Raw genomic sequence first — 26,815 nt, 5'->3', positions numbered from 1 at the left:
TATTAGCGGGAACTGGAACACACTGTGGTACATGTTGATCCAGAGCATCCCAAACATGCTCAATGGGTGACATGTCTGAGTATGCAGGCCATGGAAGAACTGGGACATTTTCAGCTTCCAGGAATTGTGTACAGATCCTTGCGACATGGGGCCATGCATTATCATGCTGAAACATGAGATGATGGCGGCGAATGAATGGTACGACAACAGGCCTCAGGATCTCGTCTCAGTATCTTTGTATATTCAAATTGACATTGATAAAATGCCATTGTATTCGCTGTCCGTAGCTTATGCCTGCCCATATCATTCACCGCCACCACGGGGCACTCTGTTCACGAACAGCAAACCGCTCACCCACACAACGCCACACACGCTGTCTGTCATCTGTCAGGTACAGGTGAAACCGGTGAGCATTTGCCCACTGAAGTCGGTTACGATGCCAAATTGCAGTCGGGTCAAGACCCTGGTGAGGACAACGAGCACGCAGATGAGTTTCCCCGATACGTTTTCTGACATTTGGGCAGAAATTCTTCAGCTGTGCAAACCCACAGTTTCATCAGCTGTCCAAGTGGCTGGTCTCAGATAATCTCGCAGGTGAAGGAACTGGATGTGGAGGTCCTGGGCTGGTTACACGTGGTCTGCAGTTGTGAGGCTGGTTGAACATACTTCAAAATTCTTTAAAACAAAGTTGGAGGCGGCTTATGGTAGAAAAATGTACATTAATTTCTCTGGCAACAGCTCTGGTGGACATTCCTGCAGTCAGCATGCTAATTGCATGCTCCCTCAAATCTTGAAACATCTGTGGCATTGAGTTGGGTGACAAAACTATACATTTTAGAGTGGCATTTTATGTCCCCAGCACAAGGTACACCTGTGTAATGATCATGCTGTTTAATCAGCTTCTTGATATGCCACACCTGTCAGCTGGGTGGATTATCTTGGCAAAGGAGAAATGCTCACTAACAGGGATGTAACAGGCTTTGTTAGAGATGCAAATTTGTACACAACATTTGTGATTAATAAGCATTCTGTGCTTATGGAACATTTCTGGGATATTTTATTTCAGCTCATGAAACATGGGACCAACACTTTACATGTTGCATTTATATTTTTGTTCAGTAAAATTATAGACAAGTTGACTAACAAATAGCATACAAACATTTTTGAATTTATAAGCAGAAACATATCTAAATCAGCCATCAACAAAAAAATCCAGCACCCCAAAAAAATTGTTACGCCGTCGCCAACTGTAGCTTACAATGCATTTTCTATATGAGTGGATTAAGGTCGGGCGCGGGCCTCAGATGTTCACTTTATCACATTGGGCAGTTTCGGATTGGTTATTAGCACCTTCGGGCAGGTGCTGTTGAACAAACTTCAACAAGCTGTTGAACCACTAGTGTGTTCGTGTGTGTGCCTGAGGGGGAGGGAGGGTGTGCCAATGTATGTGTTTCCATCTTCCATGTGGATAGGTAGCATATCCATCATCCATGTGGATAGCTAGAATATCCATATTCCATGTGGATAGCTAGAATATCCATCTTCCATGTGGATAGCTAGAATATCCATCTTCCATGTGGATAGCTAGAATATCCATCTTCCATGTGGATAGCTAGAATATCCATCTTCCATGTGGATAGCTAGAATATCCATCTTCCATGTGGATAGCTAGCATATCCATCTTCCATGTGGATAGCTAGAATATCCATCTTCCATGTGGATAGCTAGCATATCCATCTTCCATGTGGATAGCTAGAATATCCATCTTCCATGTGGATAGCTAGAATATCCATCTTCCATGTGGATAGCTAGAATATCCATCTTCCATGTGGATAGCTAGAATATCCATCTTCCATGTGGATAGCTAGCATATCCATCTTCCATGTGGATAGCTAGAATATCCATCTTCCATGTGGATAGCTAGAATATCCATCTTCCATGTGGATAGCTAGCATATCCATCTTCCATGTGGATAGCTAGCATATCCATCTTTCATGTGGATAGCTAGAATATCCATCTTCCATGTGGATAGCTAGCATATCCATCTTCCATGTGGATAGCTAGCATATCCATCTTCCGTGTAGATATTGTGAACACTGCCCTGTGTAGGGTGCCGTCTTTCGGATGGGACGTTAAACGGGTGTCCAGACTCTCTGAGGTCATTAAAGATCCCATGGCACTTATCGTAAGAGTAGGGGTGTTAACCCCAGTGTTCTGGCTAAATTCCCAATCTGGCCCTCAAAGCATCACGGTCACCTAATAATCCCCAGTTTACAATTGGCTCATTCATCCCCCTCCTCTCCCCTGTAACTATTCCCCATGTCGTTGCTGCAAATGAGAATGTGTTCTCAGTCAACTTACCTGGTAAAATAATGGATAAATAAAAGATATGCCAGCTGGGTTTTCCATATATCGGCAGGATAGAACAGCTATGTCCGGTAAGATGAGGGGTGAGGGTCTATTTGTCAATAACAGCTGGTGAAAAATGTCTAATATTAAGATAGTCTCGAGGTATTGCTCGCCTGAGGTAGAGTACCTCATGATAAGCTGTAGACCACACTATCTACCAAGAGAGTTTTCCATTTAGATTTTTTGTAGCCATCTATTTACCACCACAAACCGACGCTGGCACGAAGACCACACTCAACGAGCTGTATAAGGCCATAAGCAAACAAGAAAATGGACATCCAGAAGCAGCACTCCTAGTGGCCGGGGACTTTAATGCAGGCTAATGAAAATCTGTTTTACCTCCTTTGTACCAGCATGTCACGTGCAACCAGAGGGAAAAAAAACTGTAGACCATCTTTACTTCACATACAGAGACGCGTACAAAGCTCTCCCTAGCCCTCCATCTGGCAAGTCTGACCATAATTCTATCCTCCTGGTTACATTACTGATTACATTACTCCTGATTCCTGCTTACAAGCAACAACTAAAGTAGAAAGTACCAGTGACTCGCTCAATACAGATGTGGTCAGACTGTTTTGCATTTTGGAAAATGTTCTGGGATTCATTGAATGGCATATAGGAGTATATCACCTCAGGCTTCATCAATAAGTGCATCGACGACATCCCCACAGTGACCGTACATATCCCAACCAAAATCCATGGATTACAGGCAACATCCACACCGAGCTAAAGGATAGAGCTGCCGCTTTCAAGAAGCGGGACACTAATACGGAATCTTATAAAAATCCCGCTATGCCCTCAGATGAACCATCAAACAGGCAAAGCGTCAATACAGGACTAAGATTGAATCCTGCTACACTGGCTCCGACAATCGTCAGATGTGGCAGGGCTTGCAAACTATTACAGAGTACAAAGGGAAACCCAGCCACGAGCTGCCCAGTGACGCGAGCCTACTAGATGAGCTAAATGCCTTTTATGCTCGCGTCGAGGCAAGCAACACTGAAGCATACATGAGAGAACCAGCTGTTCCGGATGACTATGTGATCATGCTCTCAGTAGCTGATGTGAGCAAGACCTTTAAACAGGTCAACATTCATAAGGCCACGGGGCCAGACGGATTACCAGGACGTGTACTCAGAGAATGCGTGGACCAACTGGCAAGTGTCTTCACTGACATTTGCGAACACTCCCTGCCCGAGTCTGTAATACCTACATGTTTCAAGCAGACCACCATAGTTCCTGTGCCCAAGAAAGCAAAGGTAACCTGTCTGAATGACTACCACCCCGTAGCACTCACGTTGGTAGCCATGAAGTGCTTTGAAAGGCTGGTCATGGCATCACCATCAACCCGGAAACACTAAATTGCCCAACAGATCCACAGATGATGCAATCTCAATCACACTCCACACTGACCTTTCCCACCTGGACAAAAATAACACCTATGTGAGAATGCTGTTCATTGACTACAGCTCAGCGTTCAACACCAGACTACCCACAAAGCTCATCACTAAGCTAAGGACTCTGGGACTAAACACCTTCCTCTGCAACTGGACCCTGGACTTCTTGACAGGCCACCCCCAGGTGGTAAGGTTAGTTAGCTACACATCTGCCACGCTGATCCTTAACAAAGGGGCCCCTCAGGGGTGCATGCTCAGTCCCCTCCTGTACTCACTGATCACCCACGACCCTGTGGCCAAGCACGACTCCAACACCATCATTAAGTATGCTGATGACACAACGGTGGTAGGCCTGATCACCAACAACGATGAGACAGCCTATAGGAAGAAGGTCAGAGACACTGCCAGGACAACAACCTCTCCCTCAACGTGAGCAAGACAAAGGAGATGATCGTGGACTACAGGAAAAGGAGGGCAGAACATGCCCCCATTCACATTGAATGGGGCTGTAATGGTGCGGGTTGAGAGTTTCAAGTTCCTTGGTACAGCTGCAACATCGAGAGCATCCTGACCAGTTGCATCATCGCCTGGTATGGCAAATGCGACTGTAAGGGTAGTGGGTACAGCCCAGTACATCACTGGGGCCAAGCTTCCTGACATCCAGGACCTATATACTAGGCGGTGTCAGAGGAAGACCCTAAAATTGTCCAAGACTCCAGTCATCCAAGTGCAGGAACACGAGGTAATAACTTGGCGATACACAGGGGGTACCAGTACCAAGTCAATGTGCAGGGATATGAGGTAATAACTTGGAGATACACAGGGGGTACCAGTACTGAGTCAATGTGCAGGAACACGAGGTAATAACTTGGCTATACACAGGCGGTACCAGTACCAAGTCAATGTGCAGGGATATGAGGTAATAACTTGGCTATACACAGGCGGTACCAGTACCAAGTCAATGTGCAGGGATATGAGGTAATAACTTGGCTATACACAGGCGGTACCAGTACTGAGTCAATGTGCAGGGATATGAGGTCATTGAGGTAGATATGTACATATAGGTAGGGTTAAAGTGACTAGGCGACAGGATATATAATAAACCGTAGCAGCAGCGTACAGGGCCTTCAGAGAGTATTCACACCCCTTGACTTTTTACACATTTAGTTGTTACAGGAAAACCTGGTTCAGTCTGCTTTCCACTAGACACTGGGAGATTAATTCACCTTTCAGCAGGACAATAACCTAAAACACAAGGCCAAATCTACACTGGAGATGCTTACCAAGAAGACAGTGAAGGTTCCTGAATGTCAGAGTTAATAGTTTTGACTTAAATCTGCTTGAAAATATACGGCATGACTTAAAAATAGCAATGATCAACAACCAATTTGACAGAGCTTGAAGAATTTAGAAAAGAATCATGTGCAAATGTTGCACAATCCAGGTGTGGAAAGATCTTAGAGACTTACCCAGAAAGACTCACAGCTGTAATCACTACCAATCCAGGTGTGGAAAGATCTTAGAGACTCACCCAGAAAGACTCACAGCTGTAATCGCTCTTAGAGACTTACCCAGAAAGACACAGCTGTAATCGCTGCCAAAGGTGATTCTACAAAGTATTGACTCAGGGGTGTGAATAGTTCCATTTTCAATAAATGTGTAGAAATCCTAAAAACATGTTGTTTTCACTTTGCCATTATGGGCTATTGTCTGTAGACAGGTGGGGAAAATATATATTTAATTCAGTTTGAATTCAGGCTGTAACACAACAAAAAGTCAAGGGGTGTGAATACTTTCTGAAGGCTCTGTACTGTATGTGATGAATCAAAAGAGTTAGGTGTAAAAAGGGTCAATGCACACAGTTAATTAGTTAACCAATAGCTATCCGGACAAACTATTAGCAGTCTTATGGCTTGTGGGTAGAAGCTGCTCAGGGTCCTGTTGGTTCCAGACTGCCAGGTCACTGACCTCGTCCCTATAGGCTGTATTGACCAATCAGATTAATAGAAATCGCAGTATTGAACTGCGACAGATACAAGCAAAAAAACTATTTTCATAAATGTTGTAGCGACCTGACATGCTGTACTGCATGGAAACGAGACGATTCTTCATTCGGCTACTAACAACAGCAGCTGCATACAGTCTACTATCCGAAGTGCTAATTTCAGGCAGCGCTGATAGAGATATTTTAGACCAACCAAAATCTAGTTTTAGCAGTAACACAGTTGGTTATGGTATGAATTTTGACAGCGGAAATGCAGCCCATCCAGCCGTGATGCACACTGACCATATGACATGGAACAAGAGTAGACTAATGTGATTTTGGTGCCTGTATACTTCGTATTTGCTTAAAAACCAAGCGTAGCCTCCCTCCTCTCAAATATATATATTTTTTTTGCCCAATGCAATCGCAAAGTAGTCAAGAATGTCGACAGAGGGTTTGGCTCCTGAGACTGATTGGAAATAAATCTTAATCACCAAAGCTTTATTAAAACATCAAGTTTGAGAGGAGTTGACAGTTGCGCCATACAGATTTTTGATGTACTGATTCCATTACACATGGTTGATAATTCAACAGCTGAAACATAAACGGAACAAGTTCCACAGACATGTGACTAACAGAAATTGAATAATGTATCCCAGAACAAAGGGGGGTGGGGGGGGGGGGTAATCTGGTGTGGCCACCAGCTGCATTAAGTACTGTAGTGCATCTCCTCCTCATGGACTGCACCAGATTTGCCAGTTCTTGCTGTAAGATGTTACCCCACTCTTCCACCAAGGCACCTGCAAGTTCCCGGACATTTCTGGGGGGGAATGGCCCTAGCCCTCACCCCCCGATCCAACAGGTCTCAGACGTGTTCAATTGGATGGAGATCCGGGCTCTTCGCTGGCCATGGCAGAACACTTGACATTCCTGTCTTGCAGGAAATCACTCACAGAATGAGCAGTATGGCTGGTGGCATTGTCATGCTGGAGGGTCATGTCAGGATGAGCCTGCAGGAAGGGTACCACAAGAGGGAGGAGGATGTCTTCCCTGTAACACACAGCGTTGAGATTGCCTGCAATGACAACAAGCTCAGGCCGATGATGCTGTGACACACCACCCCAGACCATGACGGACCCTCCACCTCCAAATCGATCCCGCTCCAGAGTACAGGCCTCAGTGTAACGCTCATTCCTTCAATGATAAACGCGGATCCGACCATCACCCCTGGTGAAACAAAACCTTGACTCGTCAGTGAAGAGCACTTTTTGCCAGTCCTGTCTGGCCCAGCGACGGTGGGTGCCCATAGGCAACATTTTTGCCGGTGATGTCTGGTGAGGACCTGCCTTACAACAGGCCTACAAGCCCTCAGTCCAGCCTCTCTCAGCCTATTGCGGACAGTCTGAGCACTGATGTAGGGATTGTGCCTTCCTGGTGTAACTTGAGCAGTTGTTGTTGCCATCCTGTTGCCATCCTTGTTGACATCCCCTATGTCAGTGTGAATGCTATTGAAGCCATGCAATTTGCTTAGAACAATGTGGACTGTAAAATGGATTCAAGTTTGCGTATTTAACAAATATAGGTCTACATTTTGTTATTTCATTTCTGTAAGCCATTTCACAAACTATAACGGACTAACATTGGAGTTGGAGTTGATTCCAAGGCAATACATAAGAAAAACTACTTCGAGCAACCACATATTTGGCCATGGAGCACTGATTGGTCAGCGAGGGTCCAAGCCTCGACACACCCACAACGTGTTAATTCATCAAAACCGAGCCCTTTCACGCCAAGGCCAACAAGTGCGCCTATAATTGTAATAGTGAAAATAGCAACAACAAAAAATCCACTCCAGCCTTTACCACGAGCCAGTCCTCCCCAATTAAGGTGCCACCAACCTCCTGTGGTTAGAAGCTTTCTCACTGGGCACAAACTGGATGATTCAATGTTGTTTCCACATAATTTCAGCAAAAAAAGTCAGTTTTTCCTTCTGATGTCATTGAATCAAAATGGGGAAACTATTTGGATTTACCAAAAAGTAATCGACATAAATTTGGGTATTTCTTTCTCATCCAATTTTTACCTAAATCCAAAGACATAATTCAACATTTTATTTAATTTCACTTGAATTCACATAGACGTTGAATTGACATTGACTATGCCCAGTGGGTTCAGTTACCTACAGTTACAACATCCAACTTCTTCTGTAGTGTTTGGTCAACTAGGGCAATCCATTACAATGAATTAAGCATGTAGATTAGTTTATGCCGGAGTAGACCGGGTTGGAAGAGGGTTTTTGGTCATCAAAGTTCAATTAACAGAACAAAAGAGGCTCTCATCTCAGAGTAATTGTTCTCAACTCAAGGTTTTTCATTATGTGAGAGCAAATAACTGAAATGAAGACCTTAGACATTATTAAGTGTTGAATACAATGAGATACTGTATCAGTTTACTTTGATAGGCATTAGTGTACGAACAAGCTTTGTGACCACGGATCCATAGCTACAATTACTGTAGCTCTGCCTCCCCAGTAGACTCCAGTAATACAATACCATACTAAAAGCCAATCCGACATTCTCACATTCTCTTTTAGTGTTAATAAGAAAAGCAAAATACATTAGTCATGAGGAATGGTGAGATTACGTCGCTAAAAAGCTGCTTGGTGGTTAGATGAAAAGCTTTTGGCTTAGTTTATTATCCCTGAAAAAGAGAACGGAACGACCATACACCACAGTACAGTGAACTCATACACCAAAGTATTCAAAAGGGTTCAAGTACTATTTTAAATCTTCCACAAACTTTGAGCGTTATGCATTAGCTCGCCTGGAGTGCCAGATGCACAGGGTTTGCACTTTTGGGACGTTTCTATTAGTTCCATTGCGACAGGGAGAGCTCAATCAACAATAATAATAATAATAAATGAAACATTTATAGCGCTTTTCCTTACAGACAGATTCTCAAAGCGCTTGTTAAGCTAAATAAACCAGAAGTCATGTAAAAAGAAATATAGGCTACAACAATAGCTAGATCAGATAGATCCAAGTCAGCTCGAGTACTTCTTGAAGCCTCCGGATGGGCAGCCGCAGTCTTGAGAGGATCAGAAAGCTCATAGCCATATGGTCAGTGGAGGTAGTGGACAGGTCTGTATGCCCACGGGCAGGCAATCAAGCACAGCTTACGTTTTTGAAATGATTTCAAACATTATTTGAACCCAGATCTGGACCATACAACACCACAGTATTGTAAATTTGAACTCCTAGAGAGGTCTTGCTGCATTATTGCCCCTCACTCACCGGACATCAAACAACAGATCATCACTACCCACTAGCTGTTTGGATTTAGTTAGAGGAACACATATCCCACTGGGCACCCTACGTCATTTCAACGTGGATAATTGGGTAGTATTTGGTTGAGATGTTGATCAATGAGATTACAACCTACAGTACCAGTCAAAAGTTTGTCTTTATTTTTTTTAACTATTTTCTACATTGTAGAATAATAGTGAAGACATCAAAACTATGAAATAACACATATGGAATCATGGAGTAACCAAAAAAAGTGTTAAACAAATCCAAATATATATTATATTTGAGATTCTTCAAAGTAGCCACCCTTTGCCTTAATGACAGCTGTGCACACTCTTGGCATTCTCTCAACCACCTTCACCTGGAATGCTTTTCAAAATGTGAACCATTTCATTGGATTTACAGTGAGTTCCAAAACTATTGGGGCAGTGAGACATTTATTTAAAATGTTTTGGTTCTGTAATCCAGCACTTTGGATTGGAAATGATACAATGACTGAGGTTAAAGTAGCAGACTGTCAGCTATAATTTGAGGGTATTTCCATCCATATTGGGTGAACCATTTAAAAATTGGGGCGGCAGGGTAGCCTAGTGGACTAGTAACTGGAAGGTTGCAAGTTCAAACCCCCGAGCTGACAAGGTACAAATCTGTCGTTCTGCCCCTGAACAGGCAGCTGAACTGCCAGCTGAACTGCCCCTGAACAACCCACTTGTTCCTAGGCCGTCATTGAAAATAAGAATTTGTTCTTAACTGACTTGCCTAGTTAAATAAAGGTAAAATAAATTGTAAAAAATGACAGCACTTTTTGTACATAGTCCCATTTTAGGTGACCAAAAGTACTGGGACAAATTAACTTGTGTGTATTAAAGTAGTCAAAAGTTTAGTATTTGGTCCCATATTCTTAGCATGCAATGATTACATCAAGCTTGTGACTCTTACACACTTGATGGATGCACGTGCTGTTTGTTTTGGTTGTGTTTCAGATTATTTTGTGCCTAATATAAATGACTGGTAAATAATGTCATTTTAGAGTCACTTTTATTGTAAATAAGAATATAATATGTTTCTTAACACTTTGACATTAATGTGGATCCTACCATGATTACGGATAGTACTGAATGAACCATGAATAATGATGATGAGAAAGTTACAGACACACAAATATCATACCCCCCCAAAAACTGCTAACCTCCCCTATTGTAAGGGTGAGAGGTTAGCATGTTTTGGCGGTATGATATTTGAGCTTCACAAGCTTGATGTTATCATTGTGTGCTAGGAATATGGGACCAAACACTAAACTTTTGACTACTTTCATACACATACAGCATAAGTGAATTTGTCCCAGTACTTTTGGTCCTCTAAAAGAGGGGAACTATGTACAAAAAGTGCTATAATTTCTAAACGGTTCACCCGAAATGAATGAATGAAAATAACCTGAAATTAAAGTTGACAGTATGCACTTTAAACCCATAGTCATTGTATCATTTTAAATCCAAAGTGCTGGAATACAGAGCCAGAACAAAAAAACAATGTCACTCTCCCAATACTTTTGGAGCTCACTGTAGGTTAAAAGTCGGGTAAAAAAAAAGACAAACATTTCCCAAATTCCTTTACATGAATTAATTTTTGCTAATTTTTGCTAATCCAATCAGTTTTTCACGTTGATTAAACGTGACCCCATTGTATTTTGAGTCGTTGAAAAGACGTGTAAACAACGTTGATGCAATCAATTTGTGCCCGGTGGGAAAACACTCAATTGTTGTGTATTTGTGAGTAAAAAAAATATATATATTAAAACATATCACTAAAACCCTTTAAAAAATAAATACATAACTGCAAAAACACTTGTCTAGAACAATAACTATTGATTAATTATGACTGAAAACCAGTCTATTTAGTATACTTATATACATACCTTAATTTTCAATAAGATTCTGACCAATTTCCCTCTTGACTTTACATAGGAACTTCAGTAAATAACAACGGTGGTGTTCTGCGCTCGAGGAGATGGAGATTCCTACACTTGAGGTGCGCGATCCATCCTTTTGATAGTGCACTTGAAAGGAGGCAGGCCTACTTGGAGAAGTTTCCTTTGCATATAATTCTACAGAACAGGACCCGTTCACTTGATGGCACTGAGGGTGAAGTCGCCATAATAACTTTAGTTCAACGTTTGAATTCCGTCCTCTGAGTTGCGACTCAAACTCCACCACCTCAACAGTCAACAGCAAATTGGCGATGAAGTGAGAGAGGTCGCGTGAACCAAAGCCGCCCTCCACAGGGACTGACACGTGATTGAAACGTGGAGCTCTCTCTGAAAACCTCCCAACGTAGAAAAACAACGTCTGCTCTGCTGTCAAAACATCATGCTAAAAACTTGGCCAGTAGGTTCATGTAGAGCTAGGCTATTAGCTGAGAACCATTACAGAGTCGGAGATTGGGGTGAGTCTTTCTGCAGGTTGACACAGACAGCCAGCCAGCCCAGGCGGAATCGCTGACTGCAGTGTTCTCTCTGCAGCTAACGGGACATCCCATCCACTGCAGAGAAACATTAGCGCAAGATCTTATCTGTGTGACCTGAACTCAAATTGTGTAATAATGAGAGATGATATAATGGTATAAAACCATATAACTTTTCTAGGTTTTGACACGAATACCTCCTACCACACCTAGGCCTATTATTTGCACAGAATTACCTCTGCAAGACGCGCTTGCTAAGAGAAATGCTGAACCATCTAAAAGGAGAAAATATAAGACTTGACATGGAGAAGGTTAGAAGATTAATCCATATTCCAGTTAAAGTTTATCTACTTGAAACGCCCTAAAAAAAATGCATTGAACTGGAAATGCATTCGCTGGAAGCGTGGGCACCTGTTGAGACATGTGAACTGTGAATATTCACAGACGTAAAACGCGTATAACATTTAAACGAGAGAGGTGAGGGAGAGAAAGAGCGAGCAGCTGAACAACACATAAATCACACTCATCCCTCATTTGAGGGAGCACTGATTGCTAAATTCCATATCTGTGAGTTAACTCATCACTAAAATAAATATTTTCGGAATATACATAGATCAAACTGGGGGGGGGGGGGGGCTGTGATACATGTTACACACTTGAGTGAGCACTGTACAAATATAGGTTCATCGTCCTCATCATCATGTTTACCGTCAGCCAACAAATTAAGTCCCGGTGTCTGTCTCTGCCATGGTCATGAACACACGGATTGCAAATGAGTCCCAAATAGCACCCTATTCTCCATTTAATGCACTAATTACTTAACTATAGTTAATTGGGAATAGGATGCCGTTGAAAAACAGCTTCTATCCCAAGGCCATCAGACTGTTAAACAGCCATCACTAGCCGGCTTCCACCCCGTTTCGCAACCCTGCTGCCCTATATACATAGACATGGAATCACTGGCCTCTTTAATAATGGAACACAGGTCACTTTAATAGTGTTTACATACAGCTTTACTCATCTCATATATATACTGTATTTTATTCTACTGTATTTTAGTCAATGCCACTCCTACATCGCTCGATCTAACATTTATATATTTCTGAATTCCATTCTTTTACTTTCAGATTTGTTTGTATTGTTGTGAATTGTTAGATACTACTACACTGTTGGAGCTAGAAACACAAGCATTTCACTACACCTGCAATAACATCTGCTAAATATGTACAGTGCCTTGCGAAAGTATTCGGCCCCCTTGAACTTTGCGACCTTTTGCCACATTTCAGGCTTCAAACATAAAGATATAAAACTGTATTTTTTTGTGAAGAATCAACAACAAGTGGGACACAATCATGAAGTGGAACGACATTTATTGGATATTTCAAACTTTTTTAACAAATCAAAAACTGAAAAATTGGGCGTGCAAAATTATTCAGCCCCCTTAAGTTAATAGTTTGTAGTGCCACCTTTTGCTGCGATTACAGCTGTAAGTCGCTTGGGGTATGTCTCTATCAGTTTTGCACATCGAGAGACTGACATTTTTTCCCATTCCTCCTTGCAAAACAGCTCGAGCTCAGTGAGGTTGGATGGAGAGCATTTGTGAACAGCAGTTTTCAGTTCTTTCCACAGATTCTCGATTGGATTCAGGTCTGGACTTTGACTTGGCCATTCTAACACCTGGATATGTTTATTTTTGAACCATTCCATTGTAGATTTTGCTTTATGTTTTGGATCATTGTCTTGTTGGAAGACAAATCTCTGTCCCAGTCTCAGGTCTTTTGCAGACTCCATCAGGTTTTCTTCCAGAATGGTCCTGTATTTGGCTCCATCCATCTTCCCATCAATTTTAACCATCTTCCCTGTCCCTGCTGAAGAAAAGCAGGCCCAAACCATGATGCTGCCACCACCATGTTTGACAGTGGGGATGGTGTGTTCAGGGTGATGAGCTGTGCTGCTTTTACGCCAAACATAACGTTTTGCATTGTTGCCAAAAAGTTCAATTTTGGTTTCATCTGACCAGAGCACCTTCTTCCACATGTTTGGTGTGTCTCCCAGGTGGCTTGTGGCAAACTTTAAACAACACTTTTTATGGATATCTTTAAGAAATGGCTTTCTTCTTGCCACTCTTCCATAAAGGCCATATTTGTGCAATATACGACTGATTGTTGTCCTATGGACAGAGTCTCCCACCTCAGCTGTAGATCTCTGCAGTTCATCCAGAGTGATCATGGGCCTCTTGGCTGCATCTCTGATCAGTCTTCTCCTTGTATGAGCTGAAAGTTTAGAGGGACGGTCAGGTCTTGGTAGATTTGCAGTGGTCTGATACTCCTTCCATTTCAATATTATCGCTTGCACAGTGCTCCTTGGGATGTTTAAAGCTTGGGAAATCTTTTTGTATCCAAATCGAGCTTTAAACTTCTTCACAACAGTATCTCGGACCTGCCTGGTGTGTTCCTTGTTCTTCATGATGCTCTCTGCGCTTTGAACGGACCTCTGAGACTATCACAGTGCAGGTGCATTTATACGGAGACTTGATTACACACAGGTGGATTGTATTTATCATCATTAGTCATTTAGGTCAACATTGGATCATTCAGAGATCCTCACTGAACTTCTGGAGAGAGTTTGCTGCACTGAAAGTAAAGGGGCTGAATAATTTTGCACGCCCAATTTTTCAGTTTTTGATATGTTAAAAAAAGTTTGAAATATCATTCCACTTCATGATTGTGTCCCACTTGTTGTTGATTCTTCACAAAAAAAAATACAGTTTTATATCTTTATGTTTGAAGCCTGAAATGTGGCAAAAGGTCGCAAAGTTCAAGGGGGCCGAATACTTTCGCAAGGCACTGTATGTGACCAATAAAATGTGATTTGATTTTGATTATTGGTGACCTTCCGGCTGTAATGGAGACTGTGAGAGGTGGCCCAGACTCAATGTTCAACTCCTGTAGGCCTGTAGGTCAAGTTTACTTACTCATCCCACAAGAGGGAAATGTGCCACACCACTCATTTGAAAACAGACAGCACTTAAGAGAGTGAACTGTGATGAGGACTCAATGTTCATCTGTCAAGTATCCTAACAAGTGGTAAGTTCATTTGGCATACTTCACAATTGCACTAAAAACTAGGATCTCGGTCCAGCCAGTACAGTGTGACATAACTAAGTCCCCCTGACGTGGCAGTACGCTTTTTACTACAGAAGAGACACCATAACAAAAGTGAAAAATTGCATATTGATGTTACATTGCTTTTAATATGAATACAATATCTCTACAGGAATTTGAAATCAGACATGATTGCAGATTAAAAATGTTCCAAAAAGTAATTGCCAGGTCAACAAATATTGATACAAAAACTGATCAGACCTATTAACTTACAAAACATAACTCAAATAGTATGGACTCGACTTTTAAATGACTCTTGGCCAAACAGACAGTTAAATATGACTCTTGGCCAAACAGACAGTTTAATATGACTCTTGGCCAAACAGACAGTTTAATATGACTCTTGGCCAAACAGACAGTTTAATATGACTCTTGGCCAAACAGACAGTTTAATATGACTCTTGGCCAAACAGACAGTTTAATATGACTCTTGGCCAAACAGACAGTTTAATATGACTCTTGGCCAAACAGACAGTTTAATATGACTCTTGGCCAAACAGACAGTTTAATATGACTCTTGGCCAAACAGACAGTTTAATATGACTCTTGGCCAAACAGACAGTTAAATATGACTCTTGGCCAAACAGACGGACAGTTGAAGAAGAAGAAATGGAATCTTCTAACACCTGTATGTGACCTCCTAGATCCAGATAATGTATTCTGCCCTACCAAGCAAAACGGCAGTAACTGCTCATGTGGTCAAAAATGAGTTAATGTCATTTTTGCTACATTAGGTACATGCTTAATCATGTAGACAAGTATCCTGCCTCCATTGTATTATGTGTTGGAGAAAATGGGGGTCAAATGTTTGCAGTAACTGCTAAACCAAGGTAAATAAAATACATTTTTCTCAGTTCCAAGCAGTTACTGCCTTTTTGCTTGGCAGGGCAGTATTGTGTGGGATTATTTAGCGTTAGTGAACAAACAGCTTTTACAAACAGAAACAGACTCCTCCATCTTCACCGGGCGACTTCATGACGACATCTTATGAACAGCTACTGTGATGGTTCCATGTGCTCTCACTAGAATATTCCTGTGGGGGAAAACAAACAATATGGCCCGTGGCCAATCAATTGCATTTCAATCAAGACATCACTAAACTACAAAACTGATCCTTGATCAGCAGTAACTGACCAACTCTGGCTCTGCTCGACATGCCATTAAATACCATAGGCAGCATGTCATGGTGTAATTTGCATCCACAGGATGCTGCCATGTGATCTTTTCCCATTTAAGCTGTCCATCATTATAAATATAGCATGTTGCCCACTGGGGATCAGTGTTTTATGCCTATGTCTTGCACACAGTTTCAAATGAGTTGTTTTGACTGCTCAGATATGCACAGTGCAATGTAAAGGTGAAGTTCAGGGAACTATATGAAGCTGTGCACATACCTATGATGTCCACAAGGTGGCAGCACAGTCAAAGAAAACCTAACTAGACAACAAGACACACATGCACTTTGCAGATAAGCTCCCAGTCGAGTCCCAAATCCACCCCTAGTTCCTACCTATGCCCGCCATGTAGATGTGGAAAAACTTGCAAAGGTATCAGCAACATGATAATATGTCAGGCCTTTCCCTCTGATGGAAAGGCTGGGCAGACTTTGCATCATTTCCTATCCAATAGTTTACGATCCATACAAGTTTTTTTATTTTTTTATTTTACCTTTATTTAACCAGGTAGGCTAGTTGAGAACACCTTTATTTAACCAGGTAGGCAAGTTGAGAACAAGTTCTCATTTACAATTGCGACCTGGCCAAGATAAAGCAAAGCAGTTCGACAGATACAACAACACAGAGTTACACATGGAGTAAAACAAACATACAGTCAATAATAAAGTATAAACAAGTCTATATACAATGTGAGCAAATGAGGTGAGAAGGGAGGTAAAGGCAAAAAAGGCCTTGGTGGCAAGGTAAATACAATATAGCAAGTAAAACACTGGAATGGTAGTTTTGCAATGGAAGAATGTGCAAAGTAGAAATAAAAATAATGGGGTGCAAAGGAGCAAAATAAATAAATAAAATAAATACAGTAGGGAAAGAGGTAGTTGATAGGGCTAAATTATAGGTGGGCTATGTACAGGTGCAGTAATCTGTGAGCTGCTCTGACAGTTGGTGCTTAAAGCTAGTAAGGGAGATAAGTGTTTCTAGTTTCAGAGATTTTTGTAGTTCGTTCCAGTCATTGGCAGCAGAGAACTGGAAAGAGAGGCGGCCAAAGAAATAATTGGTTTTGGGGGTGACTAGAGAGATATACCTGCTGGAGCGTGTGCTACAGGTGGGAGATGCTATGGTGACCAGCGAGCTGAGATAAGGGGGGACTTTACCTAGCAGGGTCTTGTAGATGACATGGAGCCAGTGGGTTTGGCGACGAGTATGAAGCGAGGGCCAGCCAACGAGAGCGTACAGGTCGCAATGGTGGGTAGTATATGGGGCTTTAGTGACAAAACGGATTGCACTGTGATAGACTGCATCCAATTTGTTGAGTAGGGTATTGGAGGCTATTTTGTAAATTACATCGCCAAAGTCGAGGATTGGTAGGATGGTCAGTTTTACAAGGGTATGTTTGGCAGCATGAGTGAAGGATGCTTTGTTGCGAAATAGGAAGCCAATTCTAGATTTAACTTTGGATTGGAGATGTTTGATATGGGTCTGGAAGGAGAGTTTACAGTCTAACCAGACACCTAAGTATTTGTAGTTGTCCACGTATTCTAAGTCAGAGCCGTCCAGAGTAGTGATGTTGGACAGGCGGGTAGGTGCAGGTAGCGATCGGTTGAAGAGCATGCATTTAGTTTTACTTGTATTTAAGAGCAATTGGAGGCCACGGAAGGAGAGTTGTATGGCATTGAAGCTTGCCTGGAGGGTTGTTAACACAGTGTCCAAAGAAGGGCCGGAAGTATACAGAATGGTGTCGTCTGCGTAGAGGTGGATCAGAGACTCACCAGCAGCAAGAGCGACCTCATTGATGTATACAGAGAAGAGAGTCAGTCCAAGAATTGAACCCTGTGGCACCCCCATAGAGACTGCCAGAGGTCCGGACAACAGACCCTCCGATTTGACACACTGAACTCTATCAGAGAAGTAGTTGGTGAACCAGGCGAGGCAATCATTTGAGAAACCAAGGCTGTTGAGTCTGCCGATGAGGATGTGGTGATTGACAGAGTCGAAAGCCTTGGCCAGATCAATGAGTACGGCTGCACAGTAATGTTTCTTATCGATGGCGGTTAAGATATCGTTTAGGACCTTGAGCGTGGCTGAGGTGCACCCATGACCAGCTCTGAAACCAGATTGCATAGCAGAGAAGGTATGGTGAGATTCAAAATGGTCGGTAATCTGTTTGTTGACTTGGCTTTCAAAGACCTTAGAAAGGCATGGTAGGATAGATATAGGTCTGTAGCAGTTTGGGTCAAGAGTGTCCCCCCCTTTGAAGAGGGGGATGACCGCAGCTGCTTTCCAATCTTTGGGAATCTCAGACGACACGAAAGAGAGGTTGAACAGGCTAGTAATAGGGGTGGCAACAATTTCGGCAGATAATTTTAGAAAGAAAGGGTCCAGATTGTCTAGCCCGGCTGATTTGTAGGGGTCCAGATTTTGCAGCTCTTTCAGAACATCAGCTGAATGGATTTGGGAGAAGGAGAAATGGGGAAGGCTTGGGCGAGTTGCTGTTGGGGGTGCAGTGCTGTTGACAGGGTAGGAGTAGCCAGGTGGAAAGCATGGCCAGCAGTAGAAAAATGCTTATTGAAATTTTCAATTATGGTGGATTTATCAGTGGTGACAGTGTTTCCTATCTTCAGTGCAGTGGGCAGCTGGGAGGAGGTGTTCTTATTCTCCATGGACTTTACAGTGTCCCAGAACTTTTTGAGTTAGTGTTGCAAGAAGCAAATTTCTGCTTGAAAAAGCTAGCCTTGGCTTTTCTAACTGCCTGTGTATAATGGTTTCTAGCTTCTAGCTACAGCTGCATATCACGGGGGCTGTTCGATGCTAATGCAGAACGCCATAGGATGTTTTTGTGTTGGTTAAGGGCAGTCAGGTCTGGGGAGAACCAAGGGCTATATCTGTTCCTGGTTCTAAATTTCTTGAATGGGGCATGTTTATTTAAGATGGTTCGGAAGTGGCAAAGAGGAAGGTGCTAGAAACTCTATTTGTAAATAGTAAATGGACCAGTTAAACTGGTTATATAACTAAGGTGAGTTCATTTTGAAATCTCTACCAACCCCGGGGCACCAAACGATACAAAAGGAACTCGCCCCTAATATTGACTCCTGATTGGATGTTGTTCCTCACCCTGAATCTGACTCCAGACACACTGTGGGGCTGTCTGTAGGGTCTTTGGTGAGAGAGGCTACCTGTCTGGCCAGTACAGACACCACTCCACCATGCTCATCAGACAGAGAGCCACGACCTGAAATGAGCACAAGACAAAGTAGACTCAGATTCAGTCATATGGAAGAACAGAGCAAAATGTAGGCTGATCTTGTGGTAAGTTCACTTGTATCAAAAGGGGGCCTGATACATTAGCTAGGCCCTGTATTCAAAAGCATGTCTCAACCAATGGCGGGAACAACACAAAAACCTCAGATTATGTAAAAATAGGGTTTAAGTTTCAACGAATATGAACAATTTTGGGGGGGATTTGACATGTTTTTAGATCATTTACATTTAAGGTTTTTTTTAAATGACATGTTTACAAAAAAAAAATAGTGTAAAAAAATGTATGAAATAGTTTTAACAACCCTGTTTATAAACGTTTAAATTATATCAATCTCAACCGTTTCTCTTTTTCCATTGATAAAGACATGTCTCATGGTATGGTGGGGTTACCCCATTGATAGACGCTAACTACCTTTAGTGCCTATGCTAGAAGGCGTCTGATTCCCCGGTGGCTTTTGTTAATCAACCTGACGCTCGGTCTAAACGTGAACACGCATCGCTTGCCGTGTGGTTTTTCAAAACATAAAAGGAACATATCAGCGAGAAATAAATATTTTTAAACTAAATGTTAAATTACAACACACCTTTATAGGGCTATTGTTTCCACACGGCCATATCTCCATGTTACGGCATATGCCTACGGAAGACCGACAGAAGAGAGGCGACCATCTGTGCTAATGAGCTATAGCATGCACCTGACACGCGTGTGTGTGTGTGTAACGGAAGAATGCCACCAGAAACGTGTTGGAATAGAAAAATACAGTCGGCTGCAACTGTGATAAACCCGGTTAAAACAGTAAGTGTGTATTTTGCATTTGTGAAATTATTTCTGACGTGATATTGTTTTGGCTGCCAGAGCCAGTCTAGCTCTGAAAAGAACATAGGATCCAAGGTAGACGTCACGAGATGACGTTGCAACAAGTAACTATTGAGATGAATGAGATGCATGACTTGGTTCACAGCGTGGTTGTCAGGTCACCAACATAGAGAAGTTGGGCCACGCACACCGAGTTGTGGAAATTACCACACGGTGCTGTGTACCTTCTGCATCTATGTTCATGTCGCTGAGTCTACCTTTAAGGAGTAATGTTTTGCTCGCCTACACATCTTTAGGAGTACATTATTGGGCTATGGTGGGGTATGCAAAATATGTCTACTTTGTACACGGTGCTCTCTTGAATGTTTTGTTATTCGGGTAGAAAATGTCACTTTTTATTAGCAATTATACAATGGTAAAATATGTATGGAAGGTTTCGTTCCATACAAAGAGGGGTGCTGTCAAAAAGTGATTGAATTCAAATGGATTTACCCCCTACCAAAGAACAAGCTTGGGCTATAGCTACTATTCATTTTACTTATTGCATTATCTAATATTTGTAACGTTAGCTACTGCCATTTCAAGGGGATATTTTCACACTTTTCAAACACCGTCAGTCAAATGTTTGCCTGCTGAATAATAAGATAAATAATGAAAATAACAAGAAATTTGTATTTTACTTACAGCCTAGAATATGTCCCTGTTGGTCGGTGCAGAGAACTCCGATAATGGCTGGATTTTTCATGCTATCAAAACGACATGGATACACGTTTCAGGAATGTTTACACAAAATGTAACGGTTTTGTACGAGTCTCGATCAGATAATCACTTACGTATCATCAAGATGTAGCTCGAGGGTCGACTCCATGATAACAAAAGCCTAAATCGGGTTAACTGCAGTTAATACATTTGATATTTTGCAAGAAATTGTTTGTGATTGTCTGCTTCCTGACTTTTTCTCGAACTCACGTGATACGCATTCCTACGGAAACGCGTGAAGGCAAAATAACACCAAACGCGATTCCGTCTGGTTTTTCTGTAATGGGAAAGGAGGGGGAGAAATAACACAATGTTATAACATTTAAACAGACATCGGTGGTAAAGCAACGTAAGAACAGTTGTTTTTTCCCCCAAAAAGCAATAGATGTACAATGTACTTTTGGTAAGTGGCTATCCTTTACCAAATAGGCCAGGGAGCTTCAAGCTTTTCTTGCTTAGACACCACAACCCAGGCAAACTGGTGACCCCAGGGACCCGCCTCATTTTAGCAAGAAAAATGTTGATCACATGTCTTGTCTTATTATCAGGTGAATGGTGGTGTCAAGGAAAAGTAGACATAATGAACATTTAAAAAAAGTAATAGATTTGGTAGTCTCCACATTTATAATTGGAAGAGAAAGTGTAAACTCTAACATAGCCTATTCCTGGAAAGGTAACTCCAAACGCATTTTTGCAAATAGCAGCTGTTTATCTGGTTAAACAAAGGTTAGCCATGTGTTGGTAAAAATGTATGTCCCAAGACAAGAAAGCTGACCAGTAGCATTTTTCCCCCTCTACTGGTAGGGCAGTGAGCCCTCTACTGGTAGGCCAGTGAGCCCTCTACTGGTAGGCCAGTGAGTCCTCTACTGGTAGCCCAGTGAGCCCTCTACTGGTAGGGCAGTGAGCCCTCTACTGGTAGGCCAGTGAGTCCTCTACTGGTAGGGCAGTGAGCCCTCTACTGGTAGGCCAGTGAGCCCTCTACTGGTAGGCCAGTGAGCCATCTACTGGTAGGCCAGTGAGTCCTCTACTGGTAGGGCAGTGAGCCCTCTACTGGTAGGCCAGTGAGTCCTCTACTGGTAGGGCAGTGAGCCCTCTACTGGTAGGCCAGTGAGTCCTCTACTGGTAGGCCAGTGAGTCCTCTACTGGTAGGCCAGTGAGTCCTCTACTGGTAGGCCAGTGAGCCCTCTACTGGTAGGGCAGTGAGCCCTCTACTGGTAGGCCAGTGAGCCCTCTACTGGTAGGCCAGTGAGTCGTCTACTGGTAGGCCAGTGAGCCCTCTACTGGTAGGCCAGTGAGCCCTCTACTGGTAGGCCAGTGAGCCCTCTACTGGTAGGCCAGTGAGCCCTCTACTGGTAGGCCAGTGAGCCCTCTACTGGTAGGCCAGTGAGCCCTCTACTGGTAGGCCAGTGAGTCCTCTACTGGTAGGCCAGTGAGCCCTCTACTGGTAGGCCAGTGAGCCCTCTACTGGTAGGCCAGTGAGCCCTCTACTGGTAGGCCAGTGAGCCCTCTACTGGTAGGCCAGTGAGTCCTCTACTGGTAGGCCAGTGAGCCCTCTACTGGTAGGGCAGTGAGCCCTCTACTGGTAGGCCAGTGAGCCCTCTACTGGTAGGCCAGTGAGCCCTCTACTGGTAGGCCAGTGAGCCCTCTACTGGTAGGCCAGTGAGTCCTCTACTGGTAGGCCAGTGAGCCCTCTACTGGTAGGCCAGTGAGTCCTCTACTGGTAGGCCAGTGAGTCCTCTACTGGTAGGCCAGTGAGCCCTCTACTGGTAGGGCAGTGAGCCCTCTACTGGTAGGCCAGTGAGCCCTCTACTGGTAGGCCAGTGAGCCCTCTACTGGTAGGCCAGTGAGTCCTCTACTGGTAGGCCAGTGAGTCCTCTACTGGTAGGCCAGTGAGTCCTCTACTGGTAGGCCAGTGAGTCCTCTACTGGTAGGCCAGTGAGCCCTCTACTGGTAGGCCAGTGAGCCCTCTACTGGTAGGCCAGTGAGCCCTCTACTGGTAGGCCAGTGAGTCCTCTACTGGTAGGGCAGTGAGCCCTCTACTGGTAGGCCAGTGAGTCCTCTACTGGTAGGCCAGTGAGTCCTCTACTGGTAGGCCAGTGAGCCCTCTACTGGTAGGCCAGTGAGTCCTCTACTGGTAGGCCAGTGAGCCCTCTACTGGTAGGCCAGTGAGTCTTCTACTGGTAGGGCAGTGAGCCCTCTACTGGTAGGCCAGTGAGCCCTCTACTGGTAGGCCAGTGAGCCCTCTACTGGTAGGCCAGTGAGTCCTCTACTGGTAGGGCAGTGAGCCCTCTACTGGTAGGCCAGTGAGTCCTCTACTGGTAGGCCAGTGAGCCCTCTACTGGTAGGCCAGTGAGCCCTCTACTGGTAGGCCAGTGAGTCCTCTACTGGTAGGCCAGTGAGCCCTCTACTGGTAGGCCAGTGAGTCCTCTACTGGTAGGCCAGTGAGCGCTCTACTGGTAGGCCAGTGAGCCCTCTACTGGTAGGCCAGTGAGTCCTCTACTGGTAGGCCAGTGAGCCCTCTACTGGTAGGCCAGTGAGCCCTCTACTGGTAGGCCAGTGAGTCCTCTACTGGTAGGCCAGTGAGCCCTCTACTGGTAGGCCAGTGAGCCCTCTACTGGTAGGCCAGTGAGTCCTCTACTGGTAGGCCAGTGAGCCCTCTACTGGTAGGCCAGTGAGTCCTCTACTGGTAGGCCAGTGAGCCCTCTACTGGTAGGCCAGTGAGCCCTCTACTGGTAGGCCAGTGAGCCCTCTACTGGTAGGCCAGTGAGCCCTCTACTGGTAGGCCAGTGAGTCCTCTACTGGTAGGCCAGTGAGTCCTCTACTGGTAGGCCAGTGAGTCCTCTACTGGTAGGGCAGTGAGCCCTCTACTGGTAGGCCAGTGAGCCCTCTACTGGTAGGCCAGTGAGCCCTCTACTGGTAGGCCAGTGAGCCCTCTACTGGTAGGCCAGTGAGTCCTCTACTGGTAGGCCAGTGAGTCCTCTACTGGTAGGCCAGTGAGTCCTCTACTGGTAGGCCAGTGAGCCCTCTACTGGTAGGCCAGTGAGCCCTCTACTGGTAGGCCAGTGAGCCCTCTACTGGTAGGCCAGTGAGTCCTCTACTGGTAGGGCAGTGAGCCCTCTACTGGTAGGCCAGTGAGTCCTCTACTGGTAGGCCAGTGAGTCCTCTACTGGTAGGCCAGTGAGTGTAATTAGCTGCAATGAGTGAAATAGTTTAGAATATCTTCTTGAAACTATATTCTGTCATCATTTTTTCTACTGTAAGTACGTCATTCAAAATGCATTTATTCTGCTATCGATATTCATAAAAACATTGAAATAAAATACAAACATTTCCCATTTAAAATAAATAAATACAAAAAGCTGACCCCCCCCCCCCCCCCTAGAGTACCGCAGACCTAAGGTTGAATACCCCCGAACTAGGCCTTAAGTGAGTGATAAATAAACAAAATAGGCATCCCAGAGTGATTCACCTGGTGAAAACGATTCCAAACTAATATTTGACCCTTTTCTATAAATGGCTTACTGTGTATGTCCCGACCTGAATCACAGCCTGGCTGCCACTGTGCATTTAGCTACAGTAAGCAAAAGGAGAAGAGCACTCTGGGATTGCAGTGCCATCAACCACCCTGACGGATTGACTGTAGCCTACATAACAGATTTAATTTACACTACATTTTACCGTTATTTAAGCAGGGAGTCAGCATTGAGACCAGGGTCTCTTTCACAAGGGAGTCCTGCGTATACAATTTCAAAAATCAAATACAATATAAAACCAGTAAAATACAGCACAACATAAATATTCAAGAAAAACAATTTTCAGTCCTCAATAAGAAAGTTCCCAATCAATATTTTAAATTGCCCGAGCGGCACCAGAACATCCAATTGTAATGTATTTTGTAGTTGGTTCGAGCAATGAGGGGCTTTAAAACTAAAAAAAGGACTTCCCTAGTTTGGAAACCCGAGGAACCTCGAGAGTTAACCAACCTTGTGAACGGGTTTGTCACCTCATGTTTTTCATATTTTAACAACGAAGCTAAGTAAGTTGGAAGCTTGGGTAGTAGACCTTTGTAAACCAAAAAGGCAATAGTGAAGTCTACGGGACTTTAATGAGGACCAGCCAACCTTTTGATACAGGATGCAGTGGTGAGTACAAAATGAGTCACCTGTGATAAAGCAAAGCACGATATGGTAGACAGCATCCAAAGGGTTAAGAGTAGTGGCTGCTGCAATCTGGTAAATGGTGACACCATAGTCAAGAACTGGCAGGACTGTACAATCTGCTTCCTACTATTTAGGGAGAGGTAAGATGTGTATATATATATATATATATATATTTATTTATTTATTTTAAATCTTCGTTTTTTAACCTCATCTGTATGTTTTTTTTTTTTACCATTCAATCCTTCTCAATCCAAATGTCCAGATATTTATAGGCGGGAAACCAATCGATCGGCCAATCATTTTTCGTGAGAATTAGAGAACAACATGTATTCAGTGCAAGTTTTAAACCAACCAGGGCTTTATGTTAGGCAACAAAGTTAGATTGCATCTCTAACATAGCCTGTCACATCCCTGTTAGTAAGCATTTCTCCTTTGCCAAGATAATCCATCCACCTGACAGGTGTGGCCTATTAAGAAGCTGATTAAACAGCATGATCATTACACAAGTGCACCTTGTGCTGGGGACAATAAAAGGCCACTCTAAAATGTGCAGTTTTGTCACACAACACAGTGCCGCAGAGTTCTCAAGTTTTGGAGGAGCATGCAATTGGCATGTTGACTGCAGGAATGTCCACCGGATCTGTTGCCAGAGAATTTAATGTTAATTTCTCTACCATAAGCCGCCTCCAACGTCGTTTTAGAGAAGTTGTCAGGACGTCTAACCGGCCTCACAACCGCAGACAACGTGTGTGGCGTCTTGTTGGCGAGCGATTTGGTGATATCAACGTTGTGAGCAGAGTGCCCCATGGTGGTGGTGGGGTTATGGTATGGGCAGGTATAAGCTACAGACAACAAACACAATTGCATTTTATCGATGGCAATTTGAATGCACAGAGATACCGTGTCGAGATCCTGAGGCCCATTGTCGTGCCATTCATCTTCCTCCATCACCACGTTTCAGCATGATAACGCACGGCCCCATGTCGCAAGGATCTGTACACAATTCCTGGAAGCTGAAAATGTCCCAGTTCTTCCATGGCCTGCATACTCAGACATGTCACCCATTGAGCATGTTTGGGATGCTCTGGATCGACTTGTACGACAGTGTGTTCCAATTCACAACAATATCCAGCAACTTCACACAGCCATTGAAGAGGAGTGGAACAGCATTCCAAATGCCACAACCAACAGCCTGATCATGAGAAGGAGATGTGTCATGCTACATGAGGCAAATGTTGGTCACACCAGATACTGACTGGTTGTCTGATCCACGCCTATGCCTCTAACGAGGACGTGACTTAAAACGAGTCATTGAGGGTTACCTGTTGCGGGCCAGGACTGAAATCCCATCACTTGTTTAGTGCATTTGCAACATTATAAAGTCTCCTCTCAGCATCTCAACTTTAACAAATCAATCTCTTAACATGAAAGAAGTGTTTTGACATATATGAAACGGACAAAGAGTATACCAAACATTTGCTTCTGAGTGGCACAGCGGTCTAAGGCACTGCATCTCAGTGCAAGAGGTGTCACTACAGTCCCTGGTTTGATTCCAGGCTGTATCACATCCATCCGTGATTGGGAGTCCCAATTGGCCCAGCGTCGTCCAGGTTTGGCCAGGGTAGGCCATCATTGTAAATAAGAATTTGTTCTTAACTGACTTTCCTTGTTAAATAAAGGTGAATTTTTTTTTTTTTTTTAATTAGGAACATCTTCCTAATATTGACTTTTTAATGTTTTGTGTACTCAGTGTATGCTTTACTGTATAAACAATTAACCTGGTGTATGCTACAGTCTTCTTCTAACACAATCATCACCATATTTCTCATTTTACAAACATTTCTTATTAAGCCCATCTCGCATCTGACAGTGATGTCTTGACTCGCAACAGGTGATGGACAGGCTGTTCGGTATATCCTCTATGATA

The 26,815-nt window shown here is 43.5% G+C and overlaps 2 protein-coding genes across 2 annotated transcripts in view; both read right to left on the bottom strand.

Annotated features, from left to right (window-relative positions):
• slc16a4 (solute carrier family 16 member 4) overlaps positions 1 to 11,635 on the bottom strand; it is an 81,023-nt gene extending 69,388 nt beyond the window's left edge. Inside the window, exon 1 of the mRNA XM_021616945.3 lies at positions 11,011 to 11,635. The gene's annotated coding sequence lies outside the window, so the exon portion shown is untranslated. The remainder of the gene's footprint in view (positions 1 to 11,010) is intronic.
• Positions 11,636 to 14,788: 3,153 nt separating this feature from the next.
• Positions 14,789 to 20,981, bottom strand: lamtor5 (late endosomal/lysosomal adaptor, MAPK and MTOR activator 5). Its single transcript, XM_021616944.3, has 4 exons — positions 20,803 to 20,981; positions 20,654 to 20,715; positions 19,006 to 19,123; positions 14,789 to 15,752 (listed from the first exon to the last, which is right to left on the bottom strand). The coding sequence occupies exons 1-4, from the start codon at positions 20,835 to 20,837 to the stop codon at positions 15,692 to 15,694; spliced, it is 276 nt and encodes a 91-aa protein (XP_021472619.1). The 5' UTR covers positions 20,838 to 20,981; the 3' UTR covers positions 14,789 to 15,691.
• Positions 20,982 to 26,815: the final 5,834 nt, after the last annotated feature.

Source organism: Oncorhynchus mykiss, chromosome 9 (assembly GCF_057628025.1).
Source record: "Oncorhynchus mykiss isolate SJ-2025 chromosome 9, ASM5762802v1, whole genome shotgun sequence".
Lineage (NCBI taxonomy): Eukaryota > Metazoa > Chordata > Actinopteri > Salmoniformes > Salmonidae > Oncorhynchus > Oncorhynchus mykiss.
Note: the sequence above shows the minus strand (reverse complement) of the source record. Positions and strands in the feature narration are given on the sequence as shown.